This window comes from Centroberyx gerrardi, chromosome 1 (genome assembly GCF_048128805.1).
Source record: "Centroberyx gerrardi isolate f3 chromosome 1, fCenGer3.hap1.cur.20231027, whole genome shotgun sequence".
Lineage (NCBI taxonomy): Eukaryota > Metazoa > Chordata > Actinopteri > Beryciformes > Berycidae > Centroberyx > Centroberyx gerrardi.
The window spans coordinates 24,663,533-24,683,980 of NC_135997.1; the positions used below are offsets into that span (position 1 = coordinate 24,663,533).

Consider the following 20,448-nt stretch of genomic DNA (forward strand, 5'->3'; position numbering starts at 1 on the left):
GGGGGGGACATGGGGTTCGGGGGGTGGGGGTGGGGAGGTTTACTTACTAGACCCTTGGGCCCATCACATAGATACTGTGACACACGCAGACCCCACGATTACATCACCCAATCAGAGCAAGGTAAACATATCAATCTACTTCCTGGTTTAGCAAACATTTCCTCTGAGCTTGAAGCCCACAGACTGCTGAGAGACCAATCATTCCATCTAGCACGATCTTTTATTATTGTATTGCATTTTCAAATATTTGATGAATAGCTATTTGAGTCTCATCGGGGGAAATAATCACCCGCTGATCTAATTTAACGATGCACAAGAACTGATGGGTTATGCTTATTGGACCATAATTGGACATTTCATTATTTCCCATTCGTTTCTGTGGAGCTGAACTGTTACTCTCAGCGAGAAGGAGCACAAATTAAAAGGCAAAAAAAAAAAAAAAGAATAAAAAAACTTGAGTCTTCACAGCATGAAATTTGACTGACGGATTGATTTACGAAAGCATACAAGACTTTAATAAGAAACTCAGCGTCTGCGTGACTGAAAACAAGATTAGTCTGAGCAGGTAACGTTGAAACACTGTGGGAAGCCTGTGAGTATCAGCTTGTTTACACGGCGCCGGGACGAAGGTGAAAGTGTTGACTGAGACACCTGAACACCTATCGAGAGAGAGAGAGAGAAAGAGAGAGAGAGAGAGAGAGAGAGAGAGAGAGAGAGAGAGAGAGAGAGAGAGAGAGAGAGAGAGAGCTATCAAGACACACCCACCTGTGATGGTGACGGAGGCGAGGCCCTCCTCGCCCAGCAGTGGGTTGGTGAGTCGGCAGCTGTAGGTGCTGTTGGGCTCCAGGACGACCGTCAGCACACTGTGCATGCTGAACAGCCCTTCCTCATTGGCCACCTGGGAAATGGTGACGTTGTCCGTCAGGTTGCGCCCGCTCCCGTCCTGCCACAGCACGCTGGCCGCCGGGTAGCCGCCGTACGCCACGCAGGTCAGGGCCACCTCATCGCCTGGCCGCAGGTTGGAATCCGGCTCCAGAGTCACCACGGGTTTGGTGTAGGGGGCTGAGGGGAAGGAGGAGGAAACAGACGAGAGATGGGGATTAAAGGAAAGGAGGGAGGAGAACAAGAGGCATGGGTGGGCGAGGACGGGGGAGAGGATGAGGAAGCGGCAGACACATACTGAGTTCAGTTAGATTCTCAGCAGCGAGAGACACCCTGGGAACTGTTTGACATGATTGTCATTAAATTCTTAATTATATTTAGGGAGCTTAGCATAACACAGAGCTTCAGATCCCACAGACAGCATCTGTGGCACATCCTGATGCTGAGTCCCCCTACACTCTCACCCCGCTCCCCCAAGAGAGCCGCGGCGCCGAGCCACTCCCGAGGAGGAAATATGGCCCGGGCCGGGAGGTGGAGGTGGGAGGCGGGCCTGGGGGGAAATTGACAGGCTCAGAGATTGGGGACGACTCAGCCTTTTGCATGAAAGCGAGCGGGGAGGGGCGGAGGTGAGGGGTGAATCGTCAGCCTCTGCTGGAATCACGGTTCTGCGATCCCTCGAGCTACAACGCGAGTGCAGAGGTGGCGGGGAGAGAGGCTGCTGTATTCCCAGAGCCAATCATAGCACAGCAAACAATGGGGTGGGGCGGAGGGGGAGATGAAATAAGTTTGTCTGAGCTGCCTTTTGAAAAGTGGACTCTCAACACAAAGACAGATTTAGTGTGCTACACACCAACTTCCCCGGCTATCCATTTGACTGACAGGCAGATTTCCATTGAGGCCTCCTTTCATTTTCTCTGAGCGCAGCAGGAAGGAAGTCTACAATGTTAACTGTAAATGCCGGCTAAAAATAGAACATCTATAAATCTAATGCATAAAATGGAACCAATTTGTCACTGCTGGAGACATTGTTTTCCCTCTCCCCAGCCAAGAGGAAAAATGTTATTCATTAACACTGCCTAATGCACATCCATCCTTAGAGAGTACAGGAACAATCTAACGACAGATATGGAAATGTGAGAAAGAAAGGGAAAAGGACTAGTTCATCTAAAAATGTGTAAAGCCGTGCAGTCATCATTATAAATAAATAAAAGGCTCTCGGCTGTGAAGATAGGTGTTGTAGTCACACAGCAGGAAAGATGTTAGCGATGGTTGATTGACCTAACAACAGCTAATAATCAAAGTCAGCAGATATTGACCATGACAGAGACCACAATCAGGGCTTATTGATCAAACTCAGAGCTGGGCGGCTCTGAGTGTGGAGAAATGAAATCAGGTGCTAGAGGTAAGTGTACAACCAACAAATTCAATTGCATACTGTTTGTGTGTGTGTGTGTGTATCAGTGTTGGGGTCAATTCGCTTTCAAAGCAATCAATTCAAAGTGTAAAGTGAAACTACTATTCATATAGTAGGTACTAATAGAGCAACCATTCATGCTCTCGTTACTGTATTAGATATACAGTATGCACCCTTAGAAGAAAAGGAAACAAAAGTGAATTGACCCCAGTCCCGGTGTGTGTGTGTGTGTGTGTGTACGTCTACAGTACATGTTTGTGTATGAGATATAAGCACATGACGATCTGTTTGACTACATATGTGTCGCTGAGTCCTCAGCTCGCGCCCTGTGACTCACCGGCCACCTGCAGCAGCAGAGCGGCGCTGCTGTAGTTCTGCACCCGGACGAAGCAGGTGTAGCTGCCCTCGTCGGGTACCTCCACCCTGCGCAGCAGGAGCGAGGCGTCGCCCGCGCCCAGCCGGTCGGGGAACAGGCCGGTGCGGTTGGCGAAGCTCTCGGCCTGGTCGGCCAGCTGGTCGCGGCCCTCCCAGTATCCGTGCACGCTGCGCTTGGTGTCCGTCAGCTGCCAGAAGACGCTCAGGTCAGACAGGTCGAACGGGCCGGAGCGGCTGAAGGAGCAGTTGAGCGTGACGTCCCGGCCGTGCAGCGCCACCACCGGCAGCTCGGGGACGTGCACCTCCATCACAGCTACGTGAGAGGAGACAGGGCACATTGGAGGTGACAATAATTAAAAAAAGACAGACCTGAGTTGAATAAATAATAATTGTTAGTGTTTGTTTTAATTAGAGCACTAGAGCGGGTGCGGTTTACTGTATCTCAGAGGATGTCAGGTAAGCTGTCAGTCACAGGAAAGTCTATTAAATTCACTTGCAGCTTTCCTAGCTTTCCTGTGATCATCTAAACCAGTGATTCCCAACTTGGGGGTCAGGATCTCCCTAGGGGGATTTATGGTGATTTATGGGATTTTTTCTGTTTTTTCTTTAATTTTTGCTTTTTTCTTGTGAAATACTGAATAGTTTTCATGCCTCCTGTGATCATTTATTATGTAACAACCTGATTAGGGAAAATGTTTGGTTGAAATGTTCACCACTGCATATGTAGCCTGTGGGGGGTCAAGAGTATGTATCGCTTTTTTTAAGGGTTCACAAGCCAAAAAGGTTGAGAACCACTGGTCTAAACTTTGTGGTTCTTATTGTGTTACCTTATATGGCAAACCTCACCCATTTGGCACGTAGGTAGTCTAAAATAAATCATAAACAGTAATTGGCAAATAGTTGGCCCAGGTCTGGTAAAAACAGATTCACTGAATCACAGTGACAGCATTAATTCAGTGTGCTGTGTTCAAATGTGACAGATTGACACCTACTCAAATTTGAATGTCTTTGACAGATAAAAAAAAATAAAAAAAATCAGTGTAGCATTTTGAAATGTAGGCTCTGATTGCAACAGAAACATCCACTTTGCTTGTGCACCGTGGTAGCAGAGAGCGGGTGAGATGGGATTGAAGGCGAGAGAAAAGCGGAGGAGGGATCTTCAGGTAAGCATGAGGACTTTGTTTGCGTTCCTATAGGCTTTGCCTCCTAGCGATGGCTCTGTGTACTGAGATTGAACCAAGGAAGCAACAACATCTGTATAGCTTTAGTTAAATCTTTAAAAAAGATCTGGTGGGAAGAATATAACTGCATTGTAACTCTTACGTTTGTGTTTTTGTGGGAATGAAGGGTGACACCGCTTTTTGCCCTATACTTTTACTTAAAGGTAATCAATGTTGACTCTTTGGTGCATTTGTGTGTGTGTGTGTGTGCGTCTGTGTCTGTACGGCTTGTCTAGACTAGGCCAAGAACAGATAGTACACTGCATAATCATTCTGGCTTAGTAGCCATCTCAAGCAGTCCAGAGTACACCTATAAATAATATCAAGAGTCAGCATTCTCCATTGATCCCTGTCTGCTCTTATACAACTCTGAGATACTCATCAGCATCACAGGGGAGAAAAAGGCAGCCGGCCCCCTGGAGCAATACACTCCAGTTTATACTTTGTAATTGTTCTAATCACTGTGCCGTTTTAGCCTCTTCACCCCTTGTTGAGCCTCGTCTATCACACAGAACAGCCAACATCAATGTTACATCACTTTGATATGAAGTAGATTTGACTACTGCAGAGGTGCAATAATTGCTTTCCCTATTAACAACAAACAAGTCTTTCATCTGAGGGTTAATATATGGACGGGTATTGCTAAGTCAAGGCAGAGCTATTTTCGTAGACTCACACAGCCAATCCTTGCAGGGCACTGTGTCCACATCACATCCCCACCCGCCTACTCCTCTGTAGGAACACTGCCACCTATTGCCTAACTTCACAAGTGCAAGCCAGTGGGGAAAGTAGAGCACACAGAGGGCTCTCCAAATATCCCATGCACCGTTCTCAAGCTGGGTGTCGGGGCCCTTCACGGGGTCGTGAGATGATTTTGGGGATGGACAGGGTTTTGAGGAGGAGGGGGAGGGGGTGTTGCATAAAGGGGTTTGTGAGATGATTTACGGAATGTGGAAAATGTTACAAATATCAAATAAAAACGCTTTGTTTCTTGTGAAATAAATGTTTTGGGATTCTAAGCTTGTTCTATGAAATGAAGCAGCCTGAAAATGAGAAAATAATGTGTTTTTCAGTCACAGTTCACCATTCTTCCGGTGTGTGGCTGCGTCAGGGGTCATGAGTTGGTGTTGCCATTCATTTTGAATGGGTCAGGAGAAGAAAACGTTGCACTACTCCATGCCGACCTGGAGCAGACCAAAGAACAAGCCTCTGCAAATACCAACCTCAACAAAGTGCCATTGCCAGTGACACAACAATTCTCTGTCCCCTGTGGAGAAAATGGCAGAGCGGCTTTTTTTCCTTTACTGTGATTACAAAAGCTCTTCTAGTGCTGTGGGGGTTTTCTATCGCCCCATACTGCGCCCACACTTACTCAGCGGGGCTATAGCACAGCAAACAATACAGCAGAGTTATCAGGGCAAAGCATGGCAGGAGCAGGCGGCATTGTGCCGCCATCAGTGGGGATAACAACGCAGATTTCTGGAGTGTGTATTTTTGCTGTCTTTGGAGGTGGCCCAACCTATGCAGTAATGAATAGGTAGCTGGCGATTTTTGTAGGAGTGGAGTGTCAGTGACAGCCCTCTGCGAGACGTGCATGTGGAAGGAGGAGGAGAGAGAGCAATTAAATCACTCCCCGAGCAGCCTGGGATGACTCACACCACTGAGTTCATACAGGAAGGGGGAGGGAGAGACAGAGAGACAGAGAGAGAGAGACAGAGAGAGGGAGAGAGAGAGAGAGAAGGAGAGAGGGCAGCATTGAGCTCACACTTAAAGATAATATCAGGAAACAAGCCAAGGGAGGGGGTGGGGGGGGGGGGGGTATGTGGTGGAGTCTCACACACTAATCCCTTAACACAGACCAAAGCCATGTCAGAGAGGAGAGAGAGATAGATACTCCCTTTTCTTTTTCTACATCTTGCTCCTCCTTCTCTTCTCTCTCTGTCTCTCTCTCTCTCTCTCTCTCACTGCTTCTTTAACCAGTGACCTACCGCCAGCTCCAAGGCCCTGGGAAGAAGCAGCACTATACAGGAACCTTGTGTTAACACACTGACCCACGCTCGGAGAGAGAGAACACAGAGAGAGCATTTTGCGTGGCTTCATAGCGGGGAAGGGATGGGAGAGGAGGAGGAGAAGGAGGAGGAGGAGATGCTTGGGCCGGCTGACGTCACGGAAAACGGCACATCTGATGCCCTATTCGTCAGAGGTGAAATACCGGGAGCCGGGGCGAAATAGCTGCGCGCTTGGCTCCGGCTCGTTTTTGATCTGCCACGATGTTTAGAACAAACAGCGTGTTCTGTACAGTAGCCGACCGTTTGATCAGCCCTCTTCACGTCTGGGCTCTGCATGAAAAAAACAACAACAACAAAACAAACAACATTCTGGAGAGAGACGAGTGTAAGTAGCAGCAGAGGTTAAAGATGATAACACAAGCGTCGTTCTTTGGTGATCAGGCTGGGCCGTGGCCTCTAGCCAGGCCCTCGGTGTCTCCAAGGGGCCTCCGGGAGTCGGGGTGGTGAGGGGTGTAGGGTGGAGGGCGGGGCGGGGGGGGGTCCCGTCACTTCTCCCTCTCCCTCCCGATAAAGAGACGCTCAGAATTGCAGAGAGGGCAGGCTGTGGGGGATTTACACACTGCACTTTGTGTTTATGGGCCTCGGCTCTGTTTGAGTGCTTGCGAGACGGAGCCGGGCACTTTCACGGCCGACATGAAATAAACTCATTATGGCCCTCGCGAGCGCTGGCAGCGGGCCCCGCCGAGCGGCGCCGCACAGGGGCCGGCTAGCAAAAGGCACTCACGTTTCACTCTCTCTATTCTGTTTTCAGGACTCCTCATCATCCTGTCGCCCGTCTACGGCTCCTTCATCATCCTTTCCTCGGGTTTGCCAGGCGCGCGTGCCGCTGCAGTCGCTCGACCCGCCCGGCGTTTCTCATACTGATTCTAGCTAGGCATGTGAGGTGAGCATGGGGAGCATGAGTGTGAGACTGAGAGAGAGACAGTGTGGCAGGCGGCAGGCAGACGGTAGGTAGGAGGATCACAGCCTCCATAGGCCGGGCGCTGACAGGGTGACACGCATGGCTGTTGGTACGTAAATTCCCGAGCCACACTAGAGGTGACATCTCACCTCGCCCTGGCTGATGACGGGTGAGCGCACGTGCACACACTCAAATGCACTCACAGGTATGTGCACAGAATCGCATGTGCACAATTTCATACATGCACAGGACTGGACTGGGAACAAAATTCAGCCCAGGCATTATTTGCCTTGTCTGGCCCATCCATCCATCCATCCATCAATTAATTTAGTTATGTAGTTAGGTTGAACCTTTGAACCTTTGAACCTTGAACCTTAATTTGACTCAGGACTGGCAGTCGGCATTGAAACCTCTACAGAAAACAATACTGTGTTTGTCACTTGTTACAACTAAACTTCTGATATGAATATCTAAAATAAAATCAAGCATGCCAATTAAAGTCAACTAGTCTATTTTGAAGAGATGATCTTCCAAGCTAGGGTATCATTTAGACAACATAAAGACTTACAATATAAACCGAATGCACTGCATCGAATTATGATGTGGGCTTTAATTAAATATCTGTGGTCGATATACAAAAGACAAGATGCACCTCAAGTTAAAGCCTACAGCAGACACCAGCAAAAGGGTGGGCTAGAGGTTATCAGAAAATAATGATCAGGTAATAAATGCACTATAGGCCTACAGGAGAAGTCTGCTTTTATGAAACAATAGCCTATGATCAACAAATAAATAAGCTATACAGAAGTCAGCATCCAAACAATGTCCATATTTACAGACAAAGGCCTTCACAAAATAATAAGCCAAAAATGAAGTGGATGCAGGCAATTACTGCAATATCATCACTAAGGCTGGTGAAACAACAGCCAAGTGTACAATGTTTACTTGAACCAACTTCTCTCTCATTCTCTTCCTGTCGCTAGCTCGGTGACACACCCAAACATGCACTGCACAAAAGGCAAATGCGGTCAACACAGAAAGATGCAGCTTTGGAGCCTTTTTTCATTTTCTTTATTTAATTTTTAAAACACCTGGTCCTGCAGCCCAAAAGTGAGTCAGCCCATCTGGATTTAGCCAGAATAACCAGATGGCCAGTCTAGGCATGTACACGCACACACAGTTTCATACAAAATCACACACACATGTACACACAATGATGGTTGGGTATCAAGAACTGGTGCCAAATTAAGTACCCGTTCCTGATTGGTTGGAACTGAAACACCTATCAGCACAGTGCGTTCATGTGCCGGTGGGAAGGTCCGACATCCGGGATTTCCAGGACGGCTGCTAAACAGTGTTGCATTCATGTGCTATTTCGTCTGAAAATCAAACGCAGAAGACATATAATAAACAAACATGGACCTCCTGCAGCTTAACAAGCTAATTTGATGAGCTTGTTGAGAAGGTTAAAGGTCACCATTGTGTCATAACTCGGAAAATTGCGTAGCAAAAGTTTCTCTGAGCATCCGGCTTAATCGTCCTACTTTAGATGGCATGCATGCAAAATTTCCAAGTCGGAAATTCATTTTGATATATTTTGATATTTCCAAAAGCACATGAATGCACAAACAGTCCTGCTATCGGTTCTCGACTGTCTAATTCATTTTAGTTTGATCACATATAACTTCTCAGGCATTTCCTTTATAGCCCAGCGTCATGATGCTTTCTAGCAAGCCCCTAGCAACGACATAGTGATTGACGTTGTCTGTTTACGTTATGTGCATTTCAATCATGGCGGAGAGGTTAAAACATTCGAAAGTGTGGGCCAACTTTAATAAAGCAGATGGAAGCTAGACACCGTTTAAGTAAAAAAGATGTTGCGAGGAACGGGGCAACACCAGCAATCTGTCGAAACATTTGCACTTCCAGCATGGCATTAATTTGAAGCAGTGGAATATGTTTGGCTGCTTGAGCAAAGATTCTGCTGGATGAGATTCCTCAAAATATCAGTCAAGGTAACGTACCTTGTCAAAATAAACGAGTCCAATAGTGTGAACTTAGGGAAACGAGATAATTAGCAAGGCTACTTCTTACCCAGCGACAATTTCTTATCCATAGATACTATAGATACTAGATATCCATAGATATCCATTGATACTAGTCAAGCTGCAGCCATCCCTTGATATAATGGCAATTTCATTTCAGAAGGAGACTGTTGTCCTGTATTGACCTGACAACCAGGGAGAACTAGCTGTGTATAAAACCTAATTGCGTAGGTAGCGATAACTAGTGATGGGGGGACAAGCATTACACAGGACGGCTACCTTAGTCACATTCCATTACATCAGTGGAGTAGAGTATCGATAAGTATCAGTATTGATAAAATCCTAACAATATCCCACCCTACACACACACACACCATTTCATACAGACAAACACAGGCCGTAGGAAACATTGATATTCCACTCCAGTCTGGCTCTTGACAGCTCCACAGCAGCACACTGTCTGAGGAATTGGACACAAGGTATTCTGACACTACAATGGAGACACTGTTACAAAGCCGCTCTAGAGCAGAGAGGTTCCCATGAGCATGACCTGGGACAGTCTCTCTCCCACACACACACACACGTATACACAGAGGAACACAAGGGGCCCACATCTGTGTACTCTCACCTCTCTCTCTCTCTCTCTCTCTCTCTCTCTCTCTCTCTCACAAACACGCACACAAACCACAGGCAAGCAGGCACAACTTCATTGTTCAACTTAGCATTTTCTACAGTTATCAATAAAATTATATCTATCTATCTATGATAATATTCACAATACAGATTCAGTTCATATTTTGTTCAATGTGTAACACACACGCACATAGATACACATACACACACACAAACACAAACAAGCACACATACTTTAACATGTGATTCAATACCGACCCAAGGCCTTCTCGCTCAATAACCCTGCGCCTCATATCAGCTTCTTCAATAAACAAACACAATACGACTGCACTTCAAATTGCCTCAGCTCAATACCATTCAACCACACAAAGATTAGCATCTCCTGGTCTCACCTTCATAGAGGTAATAATGAAGACTGCTCGATAACAGACAGTGGGTACAGCTACTCACACAGCCACTAGAGCCATTCATTAAACACAGTAGGTACACATGTTTAAAGGGTATGTTTAAAGCCCTCCCTGCTGCAACATATGACATAGGAGAACTACATTAATATGAGTTCTTACACGAGGAAAATCAAGCACCAACACTGGGAGGCAAATTGCAGGGGCAATATTGACACAGCAAAGTAAACAGGTGCAATACTCACAGGCTGCAATGGTAGGTAGGTAGGTTTGAGGATGACGAGCTGCAGAAATATGCTTTTACACTACTGCCCCTGTCTGGCGCTGAGCGTAACTACAGCTCAACGCATTTTCATTCTGGACATTTTGCACCACCTGAATATCAAAGGGTTTTTGCCCAAAGGATCGGGGATCCCTTTCATACTGGTTATTCTTATGATATAACCAATTCCTGTAAAAGTCTAAAGGGAAAGCTAGCTTTTGATTTCATGCTGTCCGGAGCAGATGTAGATGTCGATAGTACTCCCATCTGAACACATAAAAAAACATAAGCATCTGGAAAACATTAAGGCCAGTGATGGCAGCGTGTGTATAGTCGGCATGACACGGTTCAAAATTAGCACTCTGGAAAAACAGCCTGTTTCTTGAGCAGTGGTTTTCAAATGGCCTCTCAGTGAGGGAGGCACAATATGGATGAGATTAAGTCGGTCTTAAAGCCTGCTGCAGTGTAATGGGGTCACTTTCAACATTCAGCTCTGAACATAATCTCTTCTTTTCCCAGCCTTGCTCCAGGGAGCCATCACGGAGCGAGAGCAGAGCAGGGAGAGATACAGGTGACGGCAGGTAGAGAAGACAAGGACTCTGACTTGCTTATTTTCAGCCACGTCATAAATCAAGATGGGACTCACTTCTGTGCTCTTTTCTCTCTTTTTTTTCTTTCTCGCTCCCTTTTTCACACTTCCTCCATCTTGCTCCCTCCACAGATGTGCGCTGCCTCTCATATCCCGTCAATAACCTGCTAATGGGCTCCGGCAGCTAGATAATAGGGCCAGCTGAAGAAGAGTGGGCAGATACGGGCAAGCCTCTGGCACGCTAACCTGAGAGACAGAGAGCCTGTGATGAGCAGGAGGTCAGGGACGGAGAGGGGAGGAGGTGGGGCGGCGCACAGGAGGCAGGAGGGTCGCAGGGTCAGATCTGAGTTGAGTGCAGCTAATTTCAAATGATGGGAGGTTATGGCGGTGCATATACACTCCGCATATGATTACAGAGGAGCCAGGCAGAGTTGATGAGAAAGATTCTGTTATGATACGGTGGCAAAGAGGGTTTGTCTCTAATCCTGTTGATGAGGCAGGCGTTTTACATCTGCTCCTTGTAATAATCAGAGACTTGTCAGGGAGGGAGGCAGTTTTTAGCTCCTCCACAGGTTGAAACCCCCTGCTGATTCGCTGCTTTTATGCACCAGGAGCCATGTGAAGGCGGCATTAGGGAGGGTGAGTTTGTGGCCAGCTGTGCGTCGTTTGGATGACAGAGCCGCCACGCCTGACATCACCGGCGCCACGTCACCAAAGCAACACCCTGGAGGTAAGTGTCTCCCTGTGTCAGCTGCCGGGTTGCTTCCTCAGCAAGTCGGCAGCACTGATGCTTTCCAAGCACAGATCAGCGTCCGCTCATCCCGTTCATCACAGCCCACTAGACACGCAGCAGACCCACATATGGCTGCAGGCCCCTCTCCCCCTCCAGAACTGCAATCTCGGCATATTACCCATATCAATTTTTAAGCGATCCCACAAGGCAGCATTTTTAGGACTTGTTGAAATAATCATGAGGTGCTTGTTGGGTAATGCACTCTGTTTCAATGAGCACACTGTGAGAAGAGAGGAGCTGGAAAGTGGCGGGAAGGAAGCGGGGCGGAGGGGGGAGGGGGGAGGGGGGTGGGGGGGCAGTGGCAAGCCAACAGAGACCGGTCATTATGTATGCATTGCGGCGAAAGCAATCTTTGTCGAGCCTGTCCTCGATTGTTTTTAAAAGGATACTTCACTGGACGCAATCAAATTAGCAAGAACATCACTGATACGGGGTAATAACCCTAAATTGAATTTCTGCACAGGCTAAAGCGTCCCCTCTCTGCAGAATCAATTGCTGTGAAGAGAAAAGGAGGACAGGAAGAGGGCATTCATAGTTAGCAGACCTTTAAAGAGTACACCAGAGATGCGGGCGTGAGCGGCCTATTTTCACGCTCCGGGGCCCTGCCATAACGTCTGCCCGCCGACTGCCACGCTAGATGCAATCTATCCAATTATGCTAATTAATTTGAATTACCTCACCGCTCCCATCATTGAGAGCGAAATCAGGTCAGCTTGCCATTTCTGCATTTGCATGAATACAATTTTGCTTTCATTGTTCGGGCGCTAAGAGCTGCACACGGTGCGCTCTGGCAGCCTGGTGGCTGTGCTAACTGAACAGAGAGCATGACAACAACAAGCAATTAGCTAGACAGCCTCCTGTTAGCTCTGCCACTGGCTGACACTGCTGTGTGCTGCGTCGGAGCCAGCCAAGGATGTTACTGTACTGTGCTGCTGCTGTGGCTCAGCCATTACTGTACATATACATTGACATTTTATGCATTTCGCTGACACTCATATCCAGAATAACAGTGAGTGAGAGAGTAGAATAAACTTAAACTGCTTGACTGCCAGTATTATAAGCAGCCAGTAGGGTCAAGGGTCAAAGCCTCAGTGCCTCAATGGATGGAACAAATATTCCTGTACGATAGAGAAGTGCTTACAGTGAGAATATACTGATCATTCCCCCATAGTGTGTTATAAAAGTATATGGATTTGAGTACAAAAGCAACCACAAAAAAAATCTCATTACAGACAAGCCTCTCCATAGCGGCACTGACACAACAGCTGTGCTATGCTGTATGAGCAACATCAGGGAGTGGTTTCACCCAGAATGATCCATCATCTGACTCCTGAGTCAGGATAGAGCTGGGAGCCACAGAGACAATGTTACTGTGTTAGGATGACAGCACTGGCATGTACTCTCCTTGTGTTTTTCTGCCACAAATAGGGTTCTCACATTGGGAAGTGTGCGGCAGAAACACCAGAATGTAATCTTGTCTGCAGATATGGGCATTTGCTGGCGTTACAGAGCAGTGACACCGCTGAAGACAAGGAAGATTATAGCCAGTAATCCTAACTAGGCCCAGGAGGCCCTGCATCACATCAACACACACACACACACACACACAGACACACACGGGCACACCCACTTATAATTACTCCTGTGCTTGCATGTGTGTATCTTTTTTCTCCGTGTGGCCAATGGAAGCACAACATGGCTGTTTATAAATCAAAGGCAACCAAGTAGACCTTCAGCTCATTTCCCGGACAATTACTGCACTGCTGGAAAATGGAAAGACTGTGCCTTATCCTCAGCCCGCAGTGTAATTAAAGACATGCTACTGTGTTCAAAATAAAATATTACACACAAACTATGACTTAAAGTAGGATTAAAGGAGCATAAGCTTCATAAAATGTGAATCATGCTGCATAGCTGTAGTTACTCATATCAGAAAATAGCTATAAATGATATCATACAACATTATCAGCTCCACAATGCATACACTGATTTTTTTTGTATCACAATACAATGTTACATGTGCATGCTATAGCAGCAAACTAGACTCCAACTAATTCACTTAGTCCTCCGGTTAGCAGAGAGAAAGTGAATCATTGTGTGAGCTACAATAGCCCATTACCAGTGAGTTAAAGAGCTCCATCAGTCCCTGACACCTCCTCCTCCTCCTCCTCCTCCTCCCTCCCAGTGAGAGGAGCGAGTTAGGCAGTGGATGCAACACAGCCAGTAATGAGCAGGCCGGAGGCCCATTAGAGCTGGGAGAGAATAGGACCCTAATGAACCACTGAAGATACTTAAGTCTACTGAGTCGAGATTGAAATGTGTTACTGGCGGCCCATAGGAGGACGTGTCAGTTCAAGCAAAGAGCAGAGGAGACGGACAAAAATCGCTTCTTGTAAATTATAGCACTTTGTACCATAACAATTCTTTGCGAGTTTGTGAATCTTGTAAGTTTGCCAAAAGTCTGCTTAGGCCACGTTTTACCGTGGGAAGACTTCCTCCCTCTCCTTCCCTGGTTCGCAGGTGGGGCTCTCAGTGTATAGTGTGTATAGTATCGCAGGCTATACACTCATATAAAGGAATATCACCCACTATGAAATTTGAATTTAAGTTATGTGTCAGCCACACAGAGTCTAGGGAAAAGGAAGTCCTAAAATATATGCAGTGTTGATCCTTTTCTTGACATGCTCAATTCCCTTCTTTTATTTACCGTGTCGTGAGACGTTATCGAGCGAGCGCCGGCCATTTGTTTCTTTTTTATGATGACACAGGTTTTGCTTCGAGCGCCGTTTCTACTGAAGTGAAACTTTGCGCCTGAGTTATGTATCCTCAATTGCAACATCACCCACCACCCTGCTTCCCTGTGTTATAAATATGAGAGGACTCCCACACCGCACTCTCTGAGTCACAGCCGAAAAAACTGCACTTCGAGCAATTTTTCGCCAAGGCCTCACCCGAGCCCCAGGCGCTACTCTTCACCTGTCTGGAGAAGGGCAAAGCTATTCTGCTTTACAAGCTGAATAATAAGAATAATAGAAAAAAAACACACTCCCGTATCACAGAGTCACGACCCTCTAAAAATCAAACGTATTGGAATTACTATGAAAAATGTGTTTTTACTCCCCCAGACGGGCCGTTTGTGTAAATAAGAATGTGTTCTTCGTCAACTCGTCTGGATAAATAAGAGTTTAAACAGGGAGGCTTTATAGCTTTCCGACTGTTGGTGTATTACTTTTGGGAGTAGCCTCATTTGAACTGTTGTTTTGCCCAGTGAAGCCTTTGAAGGGGGAAGACTAATAGATCCTGCAGGGCGTATTGTTTAACCGGCGGTGGCATTTCCCACAGCGGTGACTGTGATCTGTGGATAATGGCAGGGCACGGGCAGGGGCAACACCCACCAAGAGCCTGGACAGCCAGCATCGCGGCCAGCAGGAGGGACAGCATGGTCTTCCAGGGGGGATTCGAACCACGGGTCGACCTCGTCAGACACAGCGCTGCGGGGAAAAAACACAGACATCTGATGAGACTCCATGCAGCGCGGGCCAAGCTGATCAAAGACACAACAGTATAACAACATGATTGTTATAGGAAGGTCCCGATGAAAGGTAGAAAATGAGTGAAATGAACAAAAACCTCATGGCAAAATACTGATGATGCATTCAAGATGTGTGGAAAAGAGGGTGTGGCAGAGCGTTTTTTTTTTTTTTTTATTAATTTAATTTGTTGTCAACATTTGTTCAACATTCTCATTTGTTGAGCAAGCATGATCTTTTTCAGCAACACCCTGTTTCACATTCACACTGTTCCACACATTCACACTGGGAGCTGCCCAGTATAACCACAGTCTTGCTGGCAGGTGGGGGCTCAGTGCCTTACTCAAAGGCACCTCGACAGTAGTTGCTGAGGGAGGGAAGAGCGTTACTCGTTCACTTTCCCCACCCAGAAATTTGAACTGGTGGCATCAGGTAAGAGACATGCAGACACAGACAGGAGGAGAGTGAAACCAAATAACTCTCAGTCTTTGTTTTAACCTGCTTGGTGTCCCAGGTGGGTGGGGTTTTGTCGCATAAGACAATGCAATGCATGCATAAAGTAAAGACTATGTGAAACAGAAAATACTGATAATGCTTTCAAGGTGTGTTGAGTACAAGAAGAAAAGAGAGTAAAGTAAAAACAAGAGAGAGAAAAGGAAGGGGAAGAGTTTCTATTATAAAACTGACATATTCAGCATTTTGTGGACTGAGCAATCGGGGAATAAACACGAACAAAATTAGAACAAGTGTGACCCCATCATGTGGCAGCGCTGCTTTTAGGGACAAAGGGCATCATATAAATAAACTAAGTTACCTGAGTGTATTTTTTATTGGTTTGTTTTTAAAAGAGAAGTGGGCAGTCTACCCTCTCAGTGTATTTCTACTTCATTAAAGAGTAATAATTCCACTGAACTTGGTGAGCTCAGTGGGTAGAACACTGCACTATCACTGCCAGTGTTGGGGGTTTGATTCCCACCGGGCCCACCCATGCTAAAAATGTGTGCACTTGCAGCGCTTTAGATAAAAGCTGCCCCCAAATAGCATACATTTATTGACTTTTAACTTGTTATTCTGCTGAAGCAGTCATTTTCCTAAATTTTCCCAATATTTTTTCTGTGTTTTGAGTTAATGAGCCCCAAAGATCAAGGAAAATACAGCCCTATAACATCATCATATTGCATTGCCTGTGAAAGAAAAGAAAATTGTATGAAACATCAAGGTTCTGTCTCTATTTTAAACATGTCTTTTTTCATACTAGATGCTTAATATAGATATTGGCAATGACAATCTATCAAAAAGGAAAAAGGAAAAAAGCATCTAATTCAAGCAATGCAATGTGATGACATCAAAGCATTACATTTCTTTGATCTCAACGCATAACTCAAAAGTTCAAAACTCACGAAAAGAGGAGAGATGATTCTGAATGGATTCAAAAGCCACACTCAATGGATGTGCCATTTTCAACATATCCTTGTGTTGTTTTGCATTGTATTGTCATGTGTAGTGTTGCTTCGCGTTGCCATTTAATGCGTTGTGTCGCGTGTGAAACAGATGTTTGACAAAAGCATATTCTTTTTAACAGTGATGATCTATCACCAGTGATCTCACCATCTGCTTTCACCGCAATGAAAAATTTACATTGTTAGCACAAACAGGAAAAGACACAGAGGTCTGTTTCCTCTCTTGGTGTACACTCAGCTCCTTCCATCCATGTCCTCCTGTCTGCCTGCGCTCTCTATTCCTGCCTTCCCCGCTGTACCCTGGAGGCAAGTGTCTGCGCCCTGAGAGAGTGTGTGAGAGCTGGATAAGGACTATTACGGGTAATGCCAACCGGGGTCACTATGACGGAATGGGATCAGCTGGCTCTAAACAAAATACACATGGAAAACCCAAAAAAATGGGCTGACAGGTAGACAGCAGGTATTGTTAATGCTGGCATGAAAGATGTAACAGCACATTTCACAAAATGCAAGTGGCAATTCCACCTACTACTCTGACTGCTGGGAGGATTGCTGTCAAACGCAGCAGAGAGGCTGCAGAGAGATCCTCAAGGTGGCCGTGGAGGTAGAGGCGTGAGCTGCTGGACTACACTTGGCTGCTTGGACACAAGCCAGGTTCTTGTGCTGGGTTTCCAGTGCGTAGGTGTCTGATGTGGAATATGAAACATCCAGTGACCCTGGCTTGTGTCACCAATGATGTGTCCAAGTGCATCAGAGAATCTACACTGCCAGACAAAAGTTTGGACACGCCTGATTGAATGTACTGTGTTTCATTATCTTAAAGCCATTTTGATCTAAAGGCTTATGCTTCAATGCTTGAAATTTGTTTTTTAGACAAATATAAATAGTGAAGTTGATGCCTATGTATGAATTTCTTTCCAAAGCCTTTGACTTTCCATCAAGGCAAAGGGCGGCTACTTTACAGAATCATAAGATAATAATAATAATAAGATAGTTTGGATTTGTTTAACACTTTTTTGGTCACTGCATAATTCCATGTGTTATTTCATAGTTTTGATGTTTTTACTGTTATTCTAAAATGTGGAAAATAGTGAAAATAAAGAAAAATGTGGTTTGTCCAAACTTTTGATTGGTAGTGTATGTCTAATTATTCATTGGCTGTTAATTGCAAATCTATAAGGGCCCTAAAGTATGAAATGTTCTACTTCTGGTGAAGTTAGGGAGAGCAGCAAACGGATCAGTTTTCCAACTCTTTGGGATTTCATATCAACACATGAGTCATTCCAGTGTTGTTCTCATCTCCAGCCCTGCCTCTGCCTCTTCACTTCACCAAAACTCTTTCCATGAGGCTCCATTTATGGGCTCAGCAGAGAGGATGTGGGTAGTAGTGCAGCCTCATCACAAAGCTTCCAAAACAGCAGTGCTCACTCCTGGACGTCTTTCACAAGGCATTAGCCTGCCAGACAACATGCCTGGGACACTTTCTGAGATATTTACCCTCAGAGGCAGAGACTGTTGGCTATTCACTGCACAGAGTATCAAAAAAGGGGAATAAATATTCAATGAAGTAGAGAGGTACCGCAGGAAGACAGTTGGAAGGTGTTTGAAAAAAGAGAGACATACCACAAGAGTCGTCTTTAAAAGGACAAGAGTTGAATATATTTGTAAGCTCTTGTTATGTACCGTTTTCCTTCAGTGTAGCGTGAACTGAGGTATGCCAACGTGCCGATACTAAACCACAGTCTGACTCTGTCTCTGTTGTCCAGACACCAGGAAGTCATCAAAGGGTTTTTCGCTGAATGACTCAAAGCACTTTCCTAACCCCATGCCAGCAAGTAAATCCCCTTTCCCTCCTTTCCTTTACTGTCCAACTTTTATTATTCAGCTCAGCTGTCAAAGGTCAAAACAAGCTGACCACAGCTGCAAGCTACAAAAAATAAGACTACAATAAACTTGAACTGTACAGAGTTTTAGGGAAATAAAGAAAACGGGTGGTTTCCAATATTGACGCCAACTGTTGTGATCTCTTTATTCAGATTTCAAGACTGTTCCTGGAATGAACAAAGATATTCTCTAAAATGAAGGCCAGTAAAATGGAGAAATGGTCACTGAAAGACTGCTTGACAGTCTGAATGGGCTTGAATTTCATTCAGTGATTGCTCCGTAGCTTTTAAGCCATAATAACCAATGTAATTCATTTTTACATTTTGACATTGCGCTAAGGATTATTAAGCTTTTTACTGAGGTCAAATGAAAGAGAAATGAAGTGATAAACTGCAGTATATCGCAGGTATCACAGAACATTAATATTTGCAATTTTATCATGGCCGTAATACGGTCACATTATTCTACTGGGAAATCTCTGGCAATTTCCAGCCCCAGTCATAAGCTTTCCCTCAGTGACGGTGGTCCTGTAACAGCATGGTGTCCTTTCACTGACACTGCTGGTCTTCAGTCCACTCCTCTGCTGGAGGACAAGGTCACTGTTAAACACTATCAACATAATGAATTTCACCGATCCTCTGGGCCCTAATCTCCCACTGGCATATGGCTAACATCGCTGTAAAGCTCCTCAAACCATTGGGTGACCACTCGTGCCTTGATGATGGGGACATTTCCATCCTGGAAGTTCTGAGTCCCATCCAGGAAGAATTGCATCATGGGATCAAAGTGGGCGTTTAGAATCATTATGGCAGCAGTGATTAGAATTTACCTCGCCCTCTTAGGGCTGACTGGATTTATTCCATGCGAGGAAATGCGCCTCACATTAGTCCAAAACCACCAGAGACACTGAGGTGGGACGTGGTCCAGGAGTTTCTATTATTTTGGTCAAATGGACACGTATTAGGTAAGAAGAGCTGTGTAAACTTCAAACAGGTTTATGTCTAAAATTCCTTAGCCTAAGAAGTCTTGTGACAATTTTAGTTGTCACCTTTCTTTGAAACCACTCAAAGTCAAATTTACACTTCACACTAGAACTAGACAACATACCAAATTCATACTTACACTGCAATATGAAAGAACGCAGTATCAATATGGGAAAGGTTTCAATATGGCCATTTACATTCACTTTTATATGACAGACAATCAACAAGTGAAGTATTGAGAATAAGAACTGTAAGGAAGGTGTGTCTCTTTCATGCCGAGAAATATTAGATCAGCAGTAAGAAATGCAGTGTGGGAGATATTCCCACAATCTATCACTGTTGAGCACCATAAAGTGTTGCAACCCACTTCAAAAGGTAATGTAACCTTAAAACTAGACCTTAAAAATATATTAACTCCAACAGCAACCCTACTTGACTGTGCCTGTGTAATAATCTTGAGATGACCACTATTAAATATCTACTATCACAAACTACTGATGCATTTTCACAGGAATAACCCAGTCAAGCATGTTGTACAATGTAAAATAACCTTCTTGTCTTCCCTCCATATCAGTCACAATTTCCTCTGGAGCAGTATTGGCGACTTGCTATCAAAGACTATTATATCCCACAGGAAGCTGTACCTGCCAGTAGCACAGCTGCTCACACTATCAGCCCAGTATCCTTCCAGGCCAAATCCTCACTGCAGCATAGAGCACAGAGTGCAGGCCTAATATCAATAAGAAATCCCTATTCAAAGAATCCCATCCACAGCAATACAAATGAAGGTAAAGTAATATAACTGTGAGGAGATATGGGAAATAATTAATTGGCCTGAGAGGCTGGTTAATTCTTCAAAAGACCCTAAAGAAACACCGTGGTTATAACATTTGCCAATAAGTCACAAGTGTAAACGTGGACTTATTTTTGTTTTTTTGTTTTTTTCCATCACCATTTTGAGGAGTATGAAAGTTGCCATTACACATGGACAAACTGCAGTGTTC

At 45.3% G+C, this 20,448-nt stretch overlaps 1 protein-coding gene across 2 annotated transcripts in view; it reads right to left on the reverse strand.

Annotated features, from left to right (window-relative positions):
- The window catches only part of cd276 (CD276 molecule), a 215,089-nt gene that overhangs the window by 44,832 nt on the left and 149,809 nt on the right, over window positions 1-20,448 (reverse strand). For both annotated transcript variants that reach the window (XM_071894334.2, XM_071894333.2), the window contains 3 exons: window positions 14,983-15,078; window positions 2,634-2,984; window positions 766-1,062 (listed from right to left, as the gene is read on the reverse strand). In XM_071894334.2, the coding sequence (XP_071750435.1) occupies window positions 766-1,062; window positions 2,634-2,984; window positions 14,983-15,028 (694 nt within the window). In that variant the 5' untranslated portion in view covers window positions 15,029-15,078. The remainder of the gene's footprint in view (window positions 1-765; window positions 1,063-2,633; window positions 2,985-14,982; window positions 15,079-20,448) is intronic.